We start from the raw sequence: 18,808 nt of genomic DNA on the forward strand, positions 1-18,808 counted from the left end.
CCGATTATGGAGCGGAATACCTTAAACGCTTTGTACACCGATTCTCCATCAATCTGCATCAAAATCTAGAAACAAAATATTTTTGAGATTTTTTTCAACATTTTCTGGGGGTTCTCCTTCAAAAATTAAGAAAAGCATGGGTAGGACAATATGGCCCCCAATGATGGCCATATCTTTGCCAATATTTATCCGATTCTGGAGCGGAATACCTTAAACGATTTGTACACCGATTCTCCATCAATCTGCATCAAAATCTAGAAACAAAATATTTTTGAGATTTTTTTCAACATTTTATGGGGGTTCCCCTTCAAAAATTAAGAAAAGCATGGGTAGGACAATATGGCCCCCAACGATGGCCATATCTTTGCCAATATACATCCGATTCTTGAGCGGAATACCTTAAACGATTTGTACATCGATTCTCCATCAATCTGCATCAAAATCTAGAAACAACATATTTTTGAGATTTTTTTCAAAATTTTCTGGGGATTGCCCTTCAAAAATTAAGAAAAGCACGGGTAGGACAATATGGCCCCCAACGATGGCCATTGATCTGGGTATCTCAATTGACTTGTTGCTTTATCCATTAACCTTGATTAATACTTTAGACCAAAGTGTGATGATTGGGATACTTTTTTAAAATTTTTATGATAGAGTACCTTTGAAGAACCCTCTGGCATATATGTATAGCTTTAAACCTTATCCATATCATTGACATTTTTTCATCCACACGTAAGTAAATCCATCTTTTTTAAATATAGAAACTGTTAAATTGCGAAAATACATTTAAATAAGTCAACATCCATTTAACCCCGTCTGCCCAAAAGGCTTATCATATCCGCAACTTAATTGCCAATTCTTAATTAGTGGCCTTTAAGCTGTGGCATTGCATAATCTACAGAATGCAATTGCAACTGCAACTAAGTGCAAGGCAACAAGCGGAAAATTGAACCTTGGCGAAGACAGAGTAAATCCGCAGAGGAATTAAATAAAAGTGCGGCAATTAAACGCAACCTGGCCTGGCGTTAATCGCGACTCCGAATGTGAGAGATGCCAGGTGAGAAGCGGCACACGCATCTCCCCGGAGAATCGAGACAGAGACACAGACAGAGACGGAAATAGACTCTGGGACAGTGACACTTGGAGCCGCACTCTCAGATACTTGGCACTAACTTGGAGATACTTGGACTGGCCGGCAGCGAATGGCGGAAGATGAGGCGATTAAACCCGAGGCCTGAAGCTGGGGTCCAGGACGATGGTGAGTCAGAGGGGGGAGAAAATTAAAGGGGAAAACTAGAAATAAAGAAAGAAAGTTTAGCTTTAGTGTGACCCGGCTACTGAGCCCCTGAAAAATGCACGCAGCTGAAGTGCAGAGAGATTTGTGGGGAGAATGTGGCAATGCAAAGTAAGAGCCATAACTGAATGCAAAAATCAGGCAAATGGTAATAAAAATTAAAAATGCCGAGAGTGGAAAGCCGTTGAGCATCTGCGAGTGTGTGTAACTAACGGATAAGCCCCGGAAAATTGACGCTGACAAGGCTTGGCTCCACTCGGCTTGGCCAACGTTGCGTATGCTTAATCTGCCTATTTACATCGTGCCCCTCTTACTTTTTTTCTTTTTTAGCTGTATTTTTGGGTATTTGGCATCCCGTGTGCGTGCAACCGTTGCCATGCTGTGACTATCATTAATTTTTCATATTCATAATCATCATCTAGTCAGCGCTGTGCTGAGTTTTCCTCTTATATTGTTTTTTTTTCGGTGTCAAAATGTTGTTTCTTCTTTCACATTTTTCACGCGATCTATGCACATTCTGGCATGGCCTGTTCCCCTCACTCACCTCCCAACCCATTTTCATCTTCTGGACACACATCAGAGGCCAGCCTGCCCCTTGTTATCTTCGGCCGAATGTTTTACATGCAACATATTCGCCAAAATGGGAAGCCAGCAAATTTGGAAAGGCTAGAGCTCCTTTTTCGGCCGGGTGTTGATATTTTGATGAATGTTCTTTGAAAGTCAGGCTTTTCGATTAACCAGCATGAAGATGAGCTTAGCCATTTGAGCCAAGATCGATATGGGTTTTCCTAAATTTAATTTGATGACTTTCCTTAAAGAAATATGGAATTCTTAGCACAAAGATTTCATTTAACATTCGTCACCTGTCGGGGCTCGCCTGGAGTTTAATTTTCACATTAATTCAAGCATAAAACAACGCCATGCCCATTTCCGAGTGCTGGGCAAACATTTCGCGAAATGAAACTGAGAAAAATCTCTCATGTGCCAATTTCCATTGTAAGCTTAGCGGCAGCCGGCACTTAGCATTTTTACACGTGTAAACGGAACGGCGGGATGTGCTAAAAGTGCGGCAATAAAATCGCAGCTCAACTAAAAAAGTGGGGGAATGGAGGTGGTGTCGTTGAGTCGAACAAAATCGTTAAATTAGTAGAAAATAGTGTGAAAAACGACACACATATACACACACCTAGGGAGTGTGTGGGGTGTTGGACAAAAAAAACAAAAAACTGAAATGGCAATGGGATGGATTTTGGACGGCTGAATGCTTGAACGCTTGTACTACACAACCGAAGACAGTTTAATTACGGCGTGAAGTTGCGCGACTCCACGTCCGAGTCCGTTGTTTGGGCCAACTTCCTCCCTTGCCCCCCCACCTGGCTGAGCAAGCCCCTCCCTACAGTTGGCCTAGTCACTGCAAGATGGGATTTTAATGCAAGCGTGAATCATAAAACGCTCAGTTGATGTGTTGGTGTCACTTCGGTTACTACCTTCCTTCCTCCGGTTCAAACATTTCGGCTCTGGGGCGAGTCTTCAAAGCTCCGAGTGGGTGCCCATCTAATAATCCATTGCGAATCGCGCCCAAGATAATTGTCGCTTTTTGTCTTTGCCAAATGTTTGCCAAATGCTTCAGCAAATGTTTGCTGCAAAATCTGAAATGGGCTTGCTGAATGGTTTAGGTCATCCAAGTTGAATGTACTTTATTTCAATTTTCATTTAGGAGCGCGCTTTAAAAAAGAGCAAGGTGGCATGTACTTGAGGAACTCCCATAACTACAAATCACTTTTCCATAAATAGCCTTAATCATTATTTGATTAATTAAAGCCTTACAGCGATCGAAACTGTTTAAAAGCTTACACAAAAAAAAAAGAGAAATCGAAGAATCCTGATTTTCAGATTGACATGCCATTAATCCAGCCAATGACTAATTAGTTTGAGTTACGAGCCGAGCAAGATTTTATGACCCCTAAGCGATTGCCCGATCGAAGGGGGAACACCTTGTGAACCCGAACAGGACCTCATGCCGTTTACATAACCATTAAGCCCGGTTCGACTGGCCAAATGATCGACTGACTGCTCGGCTGGTGAATTAATTGCAGACGCAGGCAAAAGAAACCTGGCTCATTAGATAGACTCCCAGCGATAAGGAAAGCATCCGAGTTGATCGCTTTATTCAAGTTGCTTGGCGCATGCCGATTGCATTTTATTTCTTTCAGTTTTTCCCTCTTTACCTGGTTTTTGTTTCCATCGATAAATCGGCAATTAACAAGCCCAAGCGGTGGTCCGGCCAAGAGCCGTTTAATAAAGTTAGCATTTGTATAATGTCTTGTCAAAAATTTATTGGCATTTTTGCCAATATTTTGTCGGTTCAATCTGGCAATCTTCGCGGTAAGACCGTCCAGACCCACTCTCCGCATCTGTGATCTGTTCCGCGATGGCAATGGTGATTGCGATCTCTCGGATGCCGTATTCGAGGTATTCCTCGAATGAATGAATTGAATGGAGCCTGGTTGGCTTCGATTTTTTTCCTCTTTTTGGCAATTAAGCCACGACAAAGTGTTTGCCGATTTCTCAGACCTCTCACCGGCTATTTACCTATAATGCTTCGCAGGATTAAAGCTGCACAGTTTTCACCTTTTGTCTCATTCCGAATTGATTAAATTATGCAAATGCTTGCGGTACACTCTAAGAAAAATGTAGAAAAAAAATGCAACTGTGACAAAAGGCGTTGCCAGGCACGCTTGCTTGCCAACATTTCCCTGTGGTTCCCACACCCCCAAAAAAAGCCAAAACCAAACCAAACCTCAAAAATGAATTTCAGTTTCCTAATTTCCATCAAACGGCGCTTTTTATTATTCGGTCTGCCATGCCACAAAAAGATTCTCATGTTGTCTTTCGATGTCGATGTCGATGTCGTCTTTCGTCCTCGTCGTCTCCAAGTCGTCGTCATCGTTGCTGTCGGAGATTTGGTTTTCGTTGGCGGTGTCAGTGGATTTTCAATTTCTAATGTAGTGCACGTTACGCCCTGAAGGGATTTTTATTTTATACCCTTTTTTTTTCTTTACTTTACGGTTTTATTTATTTATGCTGGCGTTTCTTGGGTTCAGGGTACAGTGGCTTAGAAACTAAGCAAATTTTGACGAATTTATAACAATTTAAGCTTAATAATATTTTTGAAAATATTCTCATCTTGTTATTGTAATAACAATAAGCTAATATGGCTAAAGGTCTATCAACTAATCATAAGAAAAGTCAAACTAAGTTTACTCATCATACAATTATTATTTATCAAAGTTTTGAATACAAAATGTTTGCCTTTCATCACCAATATTTCTTAAAATCTTCTAAATTTTAAGACAAATTTCCTGTTGACATAACTTTCCCTTAAAATAACGAACCAAATAATGTAAATTTTTTAAAATTTCCATCAATATCCTACTGTGTCATGCAAGACCAACATAAAGTTGTCCATGGTATCCCAAAAAAGCGCCATTTGATGACAAACTTGAAACGTGGAGCATGCAATATGCCATTTTTTACCTCTTCTTCTGGCTGTCTTTCTATTGTTGGCCAAGAAGTAATTTTTGTTGTCGTTTTCATGATTGCTTTGGTCTAGTTGTTGTTGCCGGGCTGGTGCTAGAGTACTGACTTTTTTGATGGCGGCGGTGCACACTTTTAGTCATCGCCATGTCAGCGACGGCATCGAGAGTTCAGCCCGAATCCAAACAATCAAAATGATATGCAAATGTATGTAAGAGTACCGCTACGAAAAAGGCGTGGGTTAATTGTGACTTTATCATGCAGCAGCGCCAGCAAACGAATCCATGGTAAAAATCTATGGTAACAAAAAAAAAATAAGGTAAAACATCGCGAAACGAACAGTGGGGGAGGGACAAATCCATCCGCATCGCAATCGAAAGGAAAAAATCAAATTTATTACAAATTTAAGCATAGAGACCGCGAATCGAGCGAACGGCGATGCGGCGAGTTATGGATTTCGTCATAGTTCGACTATCTCTTTCCGAGGCGAGACGTGAAAATTTTAAATAAACCTGTCAACAAACACCAACGCCAATCGGGCGAATAGGATGCATTTCCATGTGAACTACGAACCCGCCATTGAGACCGCCCAGTCGGTGGGTGGGCGGCGCCAAAACTAAGCCACCAAATCTACCGAATCACATCAAACACATTAGCACGGGGGCAGCCGCAGAGTACTGGGGACGGAAACTGTCGTTCCCACAAAGGCAAACATTATTGCAATTCAGAGTTCCCATCTGAAAATGCCCCGCAGTTGACCAACAGCGTGAAATATTTCACACAACCCCACTCAGAAAAATATCTTGAATATGTACAATAAATATATATATTTTTTTTAACTATTCGTTCAGTGTACATCTAGAGTTTAGTTGCATCGAGTGATCTAGACACACAGTTCCTGCCTGTAAAGCAGTCTGAAGCCACGACCCACATACTCGGCATCGGTGCGAAAGGGCAGGATTATGGGTCCTGCGGCAGTGTCCCTAACGGTGGCGTGCATGGTGAAGTCATCGGTCTCCCGTCCATCGTTGAACCTCTCCCCGCACAACGGCACCGAGTTGATGGCTATAAAGTCATCCGGACAGTTGAAGATGCCAGCTCCCGCCTGGCCATCAGAGATCAGATCGTTCTCGGCTGTCAAAGCGTGCAAATCAGATACATATTAGTTGGGAAGTGGGTCAAAATTAGATATAGAATTCGTTATACCTTCGTCTTTGTTAACAATCTGAAAGTCTGGTTGATCGCCACCCAGTTGTTCGGTATTATAGCTCACGCTGCATACATTTTTCAAACGCGAAAGGCAAATGGCGTAGTTCAGATTGTTCTTAAACAAAATACGTTTTTTACATTGATATTTCTTGAATGAGAATTACTAAAAACTTACGAAATAAGTAGCTTCCCGATTGTCCACAATGGATCCATCTGCATCGTAGTTAAAAGACTTGACAATGCCCTCTCCTTCGGTAAAATATTGCAGGCAATTATTGGGAGCCAGATTGTCCTCCAGTTGTGAGACTTTGATGTTAAAGGAACGTCCGCCCCCGGAGACCTTAACGAAAACCGAAAGATAAACCTTACTCTCACTCGAATCCCCCACATGTATATAAACTGGAAATATAATGAAATTAAAGTTGAATTAAATTTTAAGCCCTACAGGTATTTCTCACTATGTTGTCCTGTGTTGATACCACATAGAACAGGAATTTGGAAATTGGAATTATGACCCGACACAATAAATTGATCATCCAGACAATCCCCATTGGTGGGTCGACTTAGCTGAAATCGAAGGGTTATTAATATAGTAAATTATGTACATTTCAGATACTATCTCACCTCAAACATTTGGAAGTCTAGACGCAGTTGCTCCACTCCCTTCTTCACATTAATTATCAAGACGCATATCATCATTTCGCGAACCGCTTGCGGGTAGTTGGGACTCTCAAAGTAAAGGATTTGCTGGCTGGTGACATCGCCGCATCCATTGACGACTGGAAGAGAAGGATCGTCAAGCTCTAGGAAGTTAGATCCGAGAACTTTCACTCACACACACAGCAGACACCGACGCCCTCGGCACAGCTTTCTGTGGGGATCCCCCCGAGACTCTTGCACTCGAACTCGTGGTAGCAAACCCCCTCCATGCTGCGAATGTCTCCCATGGAGACACTGCACTTGTTGTTGGGGAACTTGATCACCTCGAACAGGCTGAGGAAGCCCTTTCCCTTGGATCGGGGTGCATTTGGTTTCTTCAAGATGAGATTGGCCTCGATGGGCGATCCGAATAGGAAATTTTTCAGTGGTGGCCGATGAGGTCGCATTCCCGGAGCCTTGGTACTGAAGGGTGGCGTCGGCACTGAAGGTCTCATCGTGGGTCTGGGACTCGGACTCGACATCATTCCAGGGGCGCTACTGGGAGTGGGCATCATCATCATCATGTCCGTAGCGGGCGGGGATGGAGGAGCCTCAGTGGGCGATGTGGTGGGTCTCATTGGAATTGTGGGTTCCGGCTCATCCGGATCAAGGGGTCCAGGTTCCGGCGGAGGGGTGGGCATTGGCATGGGTGCCTCCGTCATTGCAGGGGGCATCTCTCCTCCACCTCCTCCTCCGTCCATTCCATCTTCCGCCTGTTGTTGGGCTACTTTGTGAAGATGGAATCCCGGCTGATAGCGAATAGTGTACTGAAATCCAACTCCGTCCACTGACATGCCACCGGGACGCAAGGAATGCGATGGAACACGCCTACTCCTCCGCAGATCGCCCATCGTCACAAAGTCGGAATCGGGCACCGCGACCACGCCCACATAATAGAGCGTTAAAACGAAAGCGCTTATCAACGCATCGCAACGCTGTGACAACATTATTAACGGAACTTCGCGCGGCAACTGTGGCAGATGTTGCAGTTGCAACAGCAATTTCTGTCCATGTTGCTGCTGGCCGCGTAGCATCTTTCTTTGGCTTTATTAGAGCATTAATTGTCGCCTTTCCAGCTTTTCAACCTTCACTTTTGCAACAACAATCAAACAACAAAGTCACGCTACTCTGATTGCACTTGGGATGTTGCTGCTGCAACTACTGATTTTTCTGTTGCTGTTGCCGCTGCTGCTGCTGCTGCATGTTGCTGTGGGTAACAGGGTAAATGTTATGTTTGGTATTTCTGTAAGCTCTCAGGGAATTTGTGTTAATTTTAAATGAGAAATTAAAAGGCCTGAGTGCCGCAGAGCCATAAAAAGAGTATGGAAAACACTTGCAAAATGCGCACTTCATCAGTAGCAGTAACAGCAGCAGCGGCAGCAGCAGACCCATCGATGTCATAGGCTTACGAAATCCGGTAAATGCTAACGAGAATATCGAATGGCCACAACGATCCATAAATTCGTATCGTATATGCCGGGCCATCACTGAAAGTCGAATAAAACTTTCATAATTAATAATGCCTAACGACAGCAGTTGCAATCACCAATCGATTATGCAAATGCGGTCGATGATGTCGCAGTTGAAGCGTGGATTTTCGCAGCGAACACTTCAAATTAAAATCGTTTTAATTGCGAAATCGAAGAGCACTCGACGATGCAAATGTATCTCGGGACAGAAATCGAAAACATTTAGCAGTTTTTTAATGCACCAGCATCTGCAGCATCATCATCATCGCCATCAGCAGATCACGAGATGATCATGCATCATGCACAACAAGGTTAAAAATTGTTAATTGTCGCTGCAACGAACAGCAACAGCAACAGCAACAGTTGCAATTGGTATTATTATGCACCGACAACAACGAACCCAGCAACTAGTAACTTTAGCAACTCCCAGCTGCTGTCGTTTGACGTTGGCGTTTGCAAAAAAAGATAACCATAAATAATTGCGCACTTGACAAATAAAACCTCACAGTCTTCCAACCGACTGACTGACTGACTGCAGAATATGAAGAGCCAGTCAGAAAAAATAATTCGATGCAGATACATTTAGACGCGACAATGCGGGCGTTTAGTTTTAAAGATTATCATTATGAGTGGTTAGTTTTAATAAGGCCCCGGGTAGGTGGATGCCGGGGGTTGGCAGTGGGGCGTATTTGGAATTTCGTGATTGATGCTCAACGTATTCGAAATAAAATGGCAATTAATCACGATCGCGGTCAGAGCTTCCAAGTAGTTAGCATACGAGTATGAGTTAATGGATCACACATGCTTATATGCGCTGTACTTGTGCATTTAAATTTAAAATCATTAAAATAATATTAAATACATCCTTAAAAAATAGCAAAATCAAGATCAGTGATTAGGGATTTTTCACACAAACAGATATTTGCCACTTGATGGCAAGAAAAACAGAGGCTTCTTGGTATAGAACCACTTGCAGCATCCCTGAGCTCACTCTTTCTGTTTGCAGAGCACTCGAGCTTCTGCAGCATCTCCGAATCCATGTGAGACTCCGATTCACATGAGCCGGCCATCCAGACGGATCATCAAAGTCTGAAAAGTCTGCCTCGCAGTCTGCCTCGTCTTCGGAAACCAAAAACCAAAACCAAATCGAAGAGAACCCAACCCAATCAAACCACACGTACAGACAATTCCCGTCCATTAATTGAATCAAATCGAACGTTACGCATGCGTCATGCCAAAATGACAAAGGGAGCCGCCACCACCACCACCGTTACCACCAAAACCACTATGGAAGCCACCATAAGAGGCACACACATGCAGATGATGACGACAACGATGATGCCCCGCCTAGAAGACTCCTCTCCGGCTTGTGTACACAATATGGTTATAGCTATTACTTCATGTTATGTTATGTATTTGTACTTGGGCAAAGTGGAAATCGCAGCTGGAGCGGAGGAAGCTTCTGAAACGGTGGGGCTCAAATCATGGGCGGGGTGTAGGCCAGGTTAACAGAAGGTGGAGTGGTGAACAAATCAAACTGCCTGACCATCGCGACTAGTGGTTAAAGTCCACTTAATTGACGTTTAGTGGACACTCGAATGCAAATGCTACAAAGGCTAAGAAGTCTCCAAGGATGCACTGGAGAAAAAGTTTTAAGAAGATTACTCTTCAAGCTTTTCTCATAAAATAAAGTAGTAACATATATAGATATTAGATTTCATTGAAGATAGCTGAAGATTAAATATAAATAGAATATATTAAGTTCCCTCGTGCCCTTAGAAATATAAGTTTTTTTTCTGTACAGCCCCTAAACCAAAGGCTAGTGTCAGTCTAGTGGAAGCTGCGTGGATTCGACGGGCGCGATTCCCATCAGTGCTATAAGTAGTTTTCCTTTTTCTCCAACTCGAATGTAAGTCCGGGAATCCGGGAGTTTGGGACACTGACCACATTCTAATGATGACTTTGATAATGAGCATGTTGCCAGTTGCCAGTTGCCAGTTGCCAGTTGCCATTCCTGCTCCAGCCTCTTCTCCAAAGATTTCTGAAGATGCGACTGTTGCAACCAAATCGGCAGAAGCAGCAGCAGAAGTTGATGCTCTTCTGCTGTTGCAGAAGCACCAGCCAGACATCATTACAATATAATTGATGGGTTATAGCCGGCTAACGGTAAAACCAAAAATGTTTCCTTTTTTACTCATCCAAGTATTATTCCTTTTAGTTTTTTTGGGAGGAGGCTGGGAGGTTGGCAGCCAGTTTTCGGTTTGGAAATTATCATTGTTCCCAAATGACAGCTGAGAAGTTGTGCGTATGGGCTTAAGTATGAATATGGAAAATGGTTATAGACCCGCCAAATCGGGTGGCTAATGTGAGCAGTTGACATAGAAAACTACTTAGGCTTTGGTGCTTACAACTCAGGGGGGGAAGATAAACAACCTCAAAAAGTAGGCTTACAACATACAAAAAATCTTAGTACATACTAGTAGATACAAGTTCTATTGCAGAACTATCCATGACAGGTCAATGGCCTATGAAATTATAAACAAAAAATTCTAGAACCTCCTCCCATATACCAACTCAACCAATGCGACACCGATTTTCAGAAACAATCTCAAAATCCAAATAAAAACCATTTGAATGTCATTTAGTCTTGCACAAAAAGCAAAAGGCCAAGAGCAACGAAAGCGTATCTCAAATATTGTATCATATCTGTATCTGTATCATGGCCAATCTAAATCGTAGCGTTCGAAACCAAAACACCAGAAATTGCAAAAAACATTTGTGGTTACTGAAAATTTTGTGTATTGTCGGTTTAAGTTTTTGCGGTCTTAGCCAAAATGCCGCCTTAACCGCAGCTGTGTCGGAAACTTTTTTCCTTCCCTGTCTTCAGATACGCTGCACGCACCACGATGGAGATGTGAACGAGGATGTGGATCGCCGGGGGGACAGGACATGGAGGATGTGGAAGGGCCAGCAAGGTAACTGATGACCATAAATGGTGCGCTAATTAAATGCTTTATTACCATAATACAAATGCATCAAGGTTTGGCAATGGAAGTACCACTTTATCTCTTCAAGGGTGAATAACTTATAATATATTATTGTACACATCTTATAAGGCTTTAGCAATTATATTATTCAATAAAATATGTCCCAAAGTGATCTTAATGGTATAAAGTCAAAACCTTATAGCTTGTGACATAAAAATAAATGACTTATCCTCCGCTAAATAATAAATTAATCCACTTAACTAATTTTACGCCATTTAATTCGATCGAACAAAAAAAATTGGGGTACTATAAGTAGCGCTTCTTGGCCATTACCGATATTTTGGGCTAATCTTCAACGGTCATTTAGCCTTGGGTCGTTTGGTTATTTCGCTCAAGCCCGATCAGGCTGGAGTTTTTTTTTCGAAGCAGGGCATGCAAAATTAGGACCGAAAAAGGATGCCAGGCGGAAGCTTGGCTTGATTGTTACCGCTGCCTTTTCAGTTTCTTGGTTTTATTTTAAAAATTTTTTTTTTTGGTTGCAGCAACACTTGTTGGCCTGACCTGGACCTGGAGCTGAAGCCTTTGTTTCTGGAGGTCTCCGGAGTGCGTTTATCTTGCGGTTCGACTCGGTGGCTGGACTCTTTTTTCGGGGGTTCCACATAGCCACACACTCCATACTCCACGCCATTGATCACGATCCATAATGAGCGATAACTGCAGTTGGGCTTTTTTCAGTTTCAGTTTTTTTTCGGCGGACTCTGCTTTTGTTTGGTCCTGAGATTGAGAGCGGTATTTTATTTTCGTTGCGGGCCTTTTTTTCTACAATATGTTACGTATCTGGCGGATACATTAAGTATCCGCATATCGTTCGATAGCATGTAGCGGCATTTTTTGTTTGTCTCCTGGAAAATTAAACTGTTAACTTGCCATGTTTAGCTGCCATTGTTTGGCCGCAACTGGCTGACATTGTTTTGGCCGCAGCGACGAAGGGGCAACATATGTATGCTGCCCGGACGGGGGATCGAGTATCTGTATCTGTATCGCTATCTAATCGCTTTCTAATGGCCTCCGCCAGCCACGGCGATCTATGTTAGCTGTCAGTCGGGCTTGTTTGCCAAATAGATTTTTTCCCAACTTAAACATATTAATAAATTAGAAAATGTTTTTCATCTCCTTTAGCTGCTGCTGTTGCGGAATTTTTTCTATTTTTTGTTACTGGCCTTTAAACTTTAATGCATGGAGAATTGCATGTCGATCGGTCGATTTGGCCAACCTTCAAAATTAAGTTGTCTTGGTTATTTATGTTTAATTACTGACTTCTGGCTTCTCTTTCTGGCTTCCCCAGTCGAGCTCTCTCAGCCTGCAGTCTGCAGACTCCGTTTTTAGGAGAGTGGCCGTAATTAATTGCCGTCCAAGTGTGATGAACTTTAAGCGGATTTTGATAGCGAACGGTGTATTTAACACCACGGATCGATTTGGACGAATTACCTCCGGAGATGCTTCAACTCTTCTGGCCGTAAATCAGTTAGTCTGAGTGGTCTCAGATAATCGTGAGAAACTCGTAAATCTATCGAAAATTAAAATTTTTCCTCCTGGTGGTACTCATGCATGACTAATAAACTCATCTCCGACGGAATGGATTTCCCTCGAACTTCCTTTGCTGGCTGAGAAAATATTACACCCAATATGTTAGAGTCGTACATCAAGTATTTAGCAACTTTCTAACCATCTGCATAATAAATTGAATACATCAGAAACTATAAATAATTGCCAACAACTGCACGGGCCCAGTGCGGCGGGCCATGTTGCAAGTTCGCTGTTTGAAATGAAGAAATTTTGCCAGAATTTCGGGATTTGTGCGTGTGGTGCATGTGTCTTTGGCCCGAAGCCGAAGGCGAAGGCGAAGGCTAATGGCCCCCAAACGACCGCAACGACAGGCGTTTACAACTTGGCCGACTGTGTGCGACAAGTGCAGGTAAGTGGTGGCAAGAATAGTGCCACCCAGGTTGCCAATGGGTCACCTACTAAGAAATATTTTCTTTTTCATTTATAAGATAATAATAATAGTACAATTTTCATTTATTAAGAACCTTCATCGTGAGGAATAAAGCTGGCATTGCAGTGCATTCAGGGAATCTACCAGACCGCATCAGTCAACTGCCTGTATTCCTTTTCGAGGCGCATCACAAGTGTGTGCCACAAGCCAGGAGATGACCGCGACCGCTGCAAGACAACAGCAACAACAACAGCTACGGCAGCAATATCAAGGCAACAACAACAGAGTCTACGTCAGGGGCCAGGCAATCGGCCAAACTGTCAGACATGGTGCGTTGTGTGCCAAAAGAGCAACCACAATAACATCAGAAACAGCAACAGCAACAGGCACAGCAAGAGCAACAGCAACAGCAACAACAACATCAGCCAAGAGACAGCCAAGAGACAACGGACAAGCAACAGGCGCAAGTCAAGTGAATGGCCAATGACCACCAAATTGGCAGTAAAGCATACAAAAATAACTTCAAATGGTCAAAAGGTTAACAAAATCAAGCGGAGAACAAGAGAAGACAGCGGCCAAAAGGATATATGGTGTGTATATGGAGGAGGCAGAGAGAAGGCTGAAGACTGGAGACTGAATCGAGAAGCTGCAGCTGCATGCTCAACATGTTGCCAACATTCCGTCAGAGGCAGCAACAGCGGCAGCAGCAACTGTTGCTGTTGCAGGCACATCGACACACCGGCTTGCAACTGCAACATAATCCCCCAGCCAGAGCTCAACGAAAAAATGATTAATGAGTTGCCTCATTACCTGGCGAAAATCAATGTCTTGCGCATATTCTGCGGCCCAAGAACCCCAATCCGGAGCCAAAACCTGTCGCAGACATGTTCCTGATTCGGAGTCGCGACTCGCGAGTGCTGTTGCCGTCGTTTGTTGTCGCATAATAAATCGATCATAATTTTCAGCCGAGAGAGACTCAAATATCGCATGTGTCGACGCTGATTCTGATCTGGGACCAGCGACAATCAGCTCCTGTCGCACACGACGACAGCAGCAGCATCAGTAACACACACGAGCAACATCTGACTGATCTCCCAGTGTCGATCTTTGCCGCACTTGGGCTTTGACTTTGCCCCTTTTTTGTACTTTTTTGTATGAGTGATATTTTTTTTTCGTTTTTAATTGCAGTCGCGCGCCCGAGCTGGTAACCCATCTGGCTGGCACGATACTGCTGACTGATTTTATTTATTAAACTGTTGACATTCTGCCTTTTGCCGCCGCTGGCGCCTTTGATAGCCATCAGTCGATATCTGGCTATCGGCGAGGAGTGGCGCCTGCAACGGTTCCGATTTATTGCCACTTGCATTATTGATTAACTTCATGGCCATGTTGTGACTTATTGTGGCAAGAAGATTCTCCCGTTTAAGGACTTGTTTCATGTACCCATCTCATCTCAGATATCGAGTCGACTTCTACCTGAATGGGTCGGGACAAGACGGCGATAAAGTGAAAGTGTCAGGTCGTAAATGCAAACTATTTAATCAATGATTACACGACGATTACACAAACACTCGCTGGCATGGATTATTATTATCATTACACAATATTATTTATTTAAAGAAAAGAGCAATAAACCGATGCGATTGAACTCTTTATCGCTGCCTTATCTGCTCCGAGCTCCGCGGCAACTATGTAAATATTGTAAATCTATAAAACCGAACAGCAGGCGGACATCGCAGAAGTGCCAAATTGAACTTGAGAACCCGATTATGGAGTGAGGGGAAAATTCTACGATTTATGGCTGAGTGACTGGTTAAGGTTTACCTTTCCCACATACACTAGATATTTCCCGGTATCTATCATCACGCTTTTCAGACTACGTTTCCAGGCTTCCAGGGGAGGTAATAAACGCAGACCCAAAACCGAAATATTAAAGTCAACAGCACGAAATTGTTGTGGTTTCTGTTTGTATACCAAGAAAAAATATGTATTTCTTTGCGATCAATGGGTATGGATTTATTGGAGTTATACCTTCCCCCAAGAATATCTTAGGGAAATTATAATTTTTAACAAGGACTACCCCAACTAATAGTTTTTAATACTTTCCCAAAAAGGAGATACAATATATCCCTATATTTCAGTTCCTGTTTTTGCAAGTGTTACAATTTCTGTTGGTGTTGCAAGATGATGTTGCAGGAGTACAAACAAGTTGAATGGCATTGCAAATGCGCAACAAGAAATGAGCAAATGGCAGAAGGGGCTGGGGCACAATGGGAAGGGCCGGACTGCCAACAGCAGTTTGATTGTTATTGCCAATGAATGAATGCACTTGCTCTGAGGATTTGTCTGGCAGACCGACTTATGAGTCTCCTCCGTCCAACTCCAACTCCAGTTCCAGCTCCTGCACCACCTTCATCGCCATCTCCATCTCCATCTCCATCTGTATTGCCCCAAGGGCTGTGGCAACACATTTTGCGGTCTGCAGTTGCAGTTGCAGCTTCTGTTGCTGCCTCCGTTGCCATTGTGTCCGGGGAATGTTGCTTTTGTGGCTGCGTAAGCCTGCAGGGGGTGTTTATGTTTTTGCCGCTTGTTGTTTGCCGTTTTTGTGCCACTCTCTATCTATCTGCCTCTCTGCCTGTGTGTGTTGGCAATGAATTGGCTGCAAACAACATTTCCGTTTTGGCCATTATGTGGCGCCCACCCCACAAATGGTGGGCCACAACTCCCCTTTGGCACTGACATTTTCACACTTTGCAGCGGTGTGGGCGAGCAGCTGCTGACTGGCAAAAGGATTGCCCTGGCATTATCCTTGTTCATTTCCCTTATGGTTTTATTGTTGATGATTTATTGATGTCTCCTCGCTGTCAACGTGGGGGAGTTATGCCTTCAACTTTTTGGTGCAAGATAAATGGAGGGTGGAAGGGTCTTTAAATTAAAAAATAAAGTATATTTTGAAAGAACAGACTATAGAGGAGTTATTTCAAACATAAAACTATGAAAAGATAAAGCTGTGCCTCAAAAATTAATCAAAAGTAATATTACAAACAATAAGATTGAGTTTCTCATCGTTTACCCCTGATATTGATATGAAATTGCATCTTTCTTTTTTATGCGGAATTTCAACACCTTCACGAACAAAAGCCCGACAGAAGCCCTCGCATGCTGCAACTGGACCAGAAATTGTCCATTGTTTTGGGTGTCCTGGCAACCGGCAGACGGCACATAACTACATAAATTAACGGCCTTCGCCGGATGGTTGGACGGCTGGAGTTGCTGGAGTGGGATGGCGCAGTGTCGACAGCAGGAATCGCCACCAGTTCTTCAATTGATTTTCGAACGACTTTGTTGGTGGCCCCGAACTCACAAACGGAGCTCCGTACCGTACCGCTGCACCAGAAGCCGGACAACGGACACCGGACAACGGACAGCGGACAAGGGAAATCGATCGAACATTTGAAACAATGGAGCAGCAGCATAACAAGGGGTATTGCACATATTGAATGAATTGCTTCAAGCTTTTATTTCAGTTTTCTTTTTTGTACTGCAGGCTTCTGTTTGGCTTTGTCCTGGCCGAGAAAAGAGTTCGATTGTGGGGAGAAACGAGGGAAAATGAAATCAAAATCGTATCAATTGAAACCTGTTTCGATGTCGTTGTTAACACATGTTAACCAAACGTTACCAAATTACTGCAAAAAATGCAGAAAAAGATAGTACACTTTTTTTTTGCAAAAATTACTATAAAAGACGATTAAATTTCGAGTGTTACCAGACATTTTTCTCTGATAAAATTATCAAAATTATACATCAAAGATCTCAAGTCAAGTAGGCCATGGATTTCCCAGCAATTTGCCTTGTGCACGCCGCTAAATAACACAAGGCATTTTATATATTTCGTAAAATATATTTCTAAAATATACAATTATTTAAAATTTTCGTGGACAAAGGCGGACACGATGTCCAATCTGGAGGATATACCGCTAGCCGAGCCGCAAACTCTGCCAGTGGCCCCATCCGAAATTACCCAAGCGTCGAAGTCTAACTCCCTGAAGCGTTTCTTCAAGGTCAGCAAGAAGCCGCTAATTCGGGACCAGCCAGATGACGACAGCGATGCCTCCTCCGATGACAACGCCAAGGAAGGCAGCAAGCCGAAAACCCTAACTCGATTCTTCACACGCAATAAGACAGTACAGAAAGGTAAGATATAGGGCTATCATAATTTTAGAAGTATTTTTAGAAGTTTTCTCATCAGATGTGGTGGAAGCGTCCAACACCATGGGAAGTCCCGTTACCGAACAGGAAAAACCCATTCCCAATGCGAAGCCCACAATCAAGGCATCCATTTCCACCTACTGGAAGCTGCTCTTTCATCGCCAGAAAAATCGGCAGGACGCCGGCTCAGGAGCCCAGCAATCGAATCTGGGTGCCGCCGAGCAGGAGGAGGTCCACGAGCTGCAGCAGGTGCAGTTGCAGGAGTCCCAGTCTCATTCAAACACTGACCTCAAAGAGACTGACGGAGAGGAAACCTCCACTGATCCGCCAAAGACCGCCAAAATGACGGCTGAGGAGCTTCAGGACTCGCTCGAGGGCGGGATGGCCTCCTCCGGAGATCCTGCAACCGAAACTGAGACACCGTCTCCCACATTTGTCAATCAGTATCTATAAGATTTTGTCGGACCACCATTTCACCGTTCTCTAGGCGCATATTTACACTAATTTCACTATACTACAAATTTTTCTAAGGCATAGGATTCAAGGTATTTCCGCACTTAGATGATAGCCACATTTCCGCTTTAATTACACATTTAAATTCATTTAGCTGCTCTAAATAAATACACAAGCCATGCACATATGCACACTTGAATAGATTCGTGTTTAATCCTTTGCTTTTTTGGTAAACCCATCCGATTTCGACTGCCAGTTGGGTCAGAGAGTTCAGTTAAATCAGTTGTTAAAATAGGGTTTCGATTTCCAGAAGGACGAAACGAAAGGCTGCCAACGAAAGGGTTAAAAGGTTCGGTATTAGCCAGAAAGCCCCACGAAAATGTTTTCGTTTTCTTTTTTCAAAGAAGCCGTAGAATTTACCAACCCCAACAATTTGGTAATGAATATTTAATTAAAAGGAGCGACTATACTATTTACAGCTGATTTTGTATCTATATTGATGTCTACATAAAATCTTGGTAACTCTCCAAAGGATACCAGTTGCACAACTGAAGCATCAGCTGGGAAAAGTTTACAAACATTACGTGCAATCTGCGCAAACTCCCATCCCGGCTGTGAACTGTAAATATTTACCTCCTAGACCGACTAGACCACAACAAACACTTGTTGGTAAGTGCGGCAAATCGGAGATAATCACGCGATATGCGCATGTCCTACTTCGGAGCAGCTGTTCTCAGGGCTGCTGGCGAGGGTGGGTGGCAAAAGTGGGTCAAGTCCCCACCCTCCAACTTCAATTTGCACAAATTCCTTCACATTTAAACCAATTAATTCCATAAATTTCTTTAGTTTCAGAGCAACAACACCTTGAAAATCTGACAACCTCCAAACCGCTTTGAAATATTCTTTAAAAATTCCAGACAAAGGCTGCCTAAATACGGGGGGGTCAGAGGGCATC

At 43.2% G+C, this 18,808-nt stretch overlaps 2 protein-coding genes and 1 long non-coding RNA gene across 3 annotated transcripts; 2 read left to right on the forward strand and 1 right to left on the reverse strand.

Annotated features, from left to right (window-relative positions):
* The first annotated feature begins 1,170 nt into the window (after nt 1–1,170).
* LOC116654551 lies at nt 1,171–6,741 on the forward strand. Its single transcript, XR_004309788.2, has 3 exons — nt 1,171–1,258; nt 6,480–6,593; nt 6,653–6,741. It is a non-coding gene; the product is annotated as an uncharacterized LOC116654551 (long non-coding RNA).
* On the reverse strand, nt 5,677–8,031 carry LOC6499339. Its single transcript, XM_001954799.4, has 6 exons — nt 6,876–8,031; nt 6,665–6,819; nt 6,499–6,607; nt 6,216–6,439; nt 6,038–6,155; nt 5,677–5,965 (listed from the first exon to the last, which is right to left on the reverse strand). The coding sequence occupies exons 1-6, from the start codon at nt 7,771–7,773 to the stop codon at nt 5,715–5,717; spliced, it is 1,755 nt and encodes a 584-aa protein (XP_001954835.3). The 5' UTR covers nt 7,774–8,031; the 3' UTR covers nt 5,677–5,714.
* An 8,979-nt stretch (nt 8,032–17,010) lies between these two features.
* LOC6501242 lies at nt 17,011–18,052 on the forward strand. The gene is made up of 2 exons (XM_001954800.4): nt 17,011–17,385; nt 17,441–18,052. The coding sequence occupies exons 1-2, from the start codon at nt 17,145–17,147 to the stop codon at nt 17,851–17,853; spliced, it is 654 nt and encodes a 217-aa protein (XP_001954836.1). The 5' UTR covers nt 17,011–17,144; the 3' UTR covers nt 17,854–18,052.
* Nucleotides 18,053–18,808: the final 756 nt, after the last annotated feature.

This window comes from Drosophila ananassae, chromosome 2L (genome assembly GCF_017639315.1).
Source record: "Drosophila ananassae strain 14024-0371.13 chromosome 2L, ASM1763931v2, whole genome shotgun sequence".
Classification (NCBI taxonomy): Eukaryota; Metazoa; Arthropoda; class Insecta; order Diptera; family Drosophilidae; genus Drosophila; species Drosophila ananassae.

What these genes read in the sequence shown, in the direction of transcription:
- LOC6499339 (XM_001954799.4), bottom strand. Translation starts at nt 7,773, where the DNA reads ATGCTACGCGGCCAGCAGCAACATGGACAGAAATTGCTGTTGCAACTG. An exon ending in TAGACTTCCAAATGTTTGAG is followed by an intron (nt 6,608 to 6,664) that starts GTGAGATAGTAT and finishes CTTCGATTTCAG; the next exon opens with CTAAGTCGACCCACCAATGG. An exon ending in TATCAACACAGGACAACATA is followed by an intron (nt 6,440 to 6,498) that starts GTGAGAAATACC and finishes TTATATTTCCAG; the next exon opens with TTTATATACATGTGGGGGAT.
- LOC6501242 (XM_001954800.4), top strand. Translation starts at nt 17,145, where the DNA reads ATGTCCAATCTGGAGGATATACCGCTAGCCGAGCCGCAAACTCTGCCA. An exon ending in CAATAAGACAGTACAGAAAG is followed by an intron (nt 17,386 to 17,440) that starts GTAAGATATAGG and finishes TTTTCTCATCAG; the next exon opens with ATGTGGTGGAAGCGTCCAAC.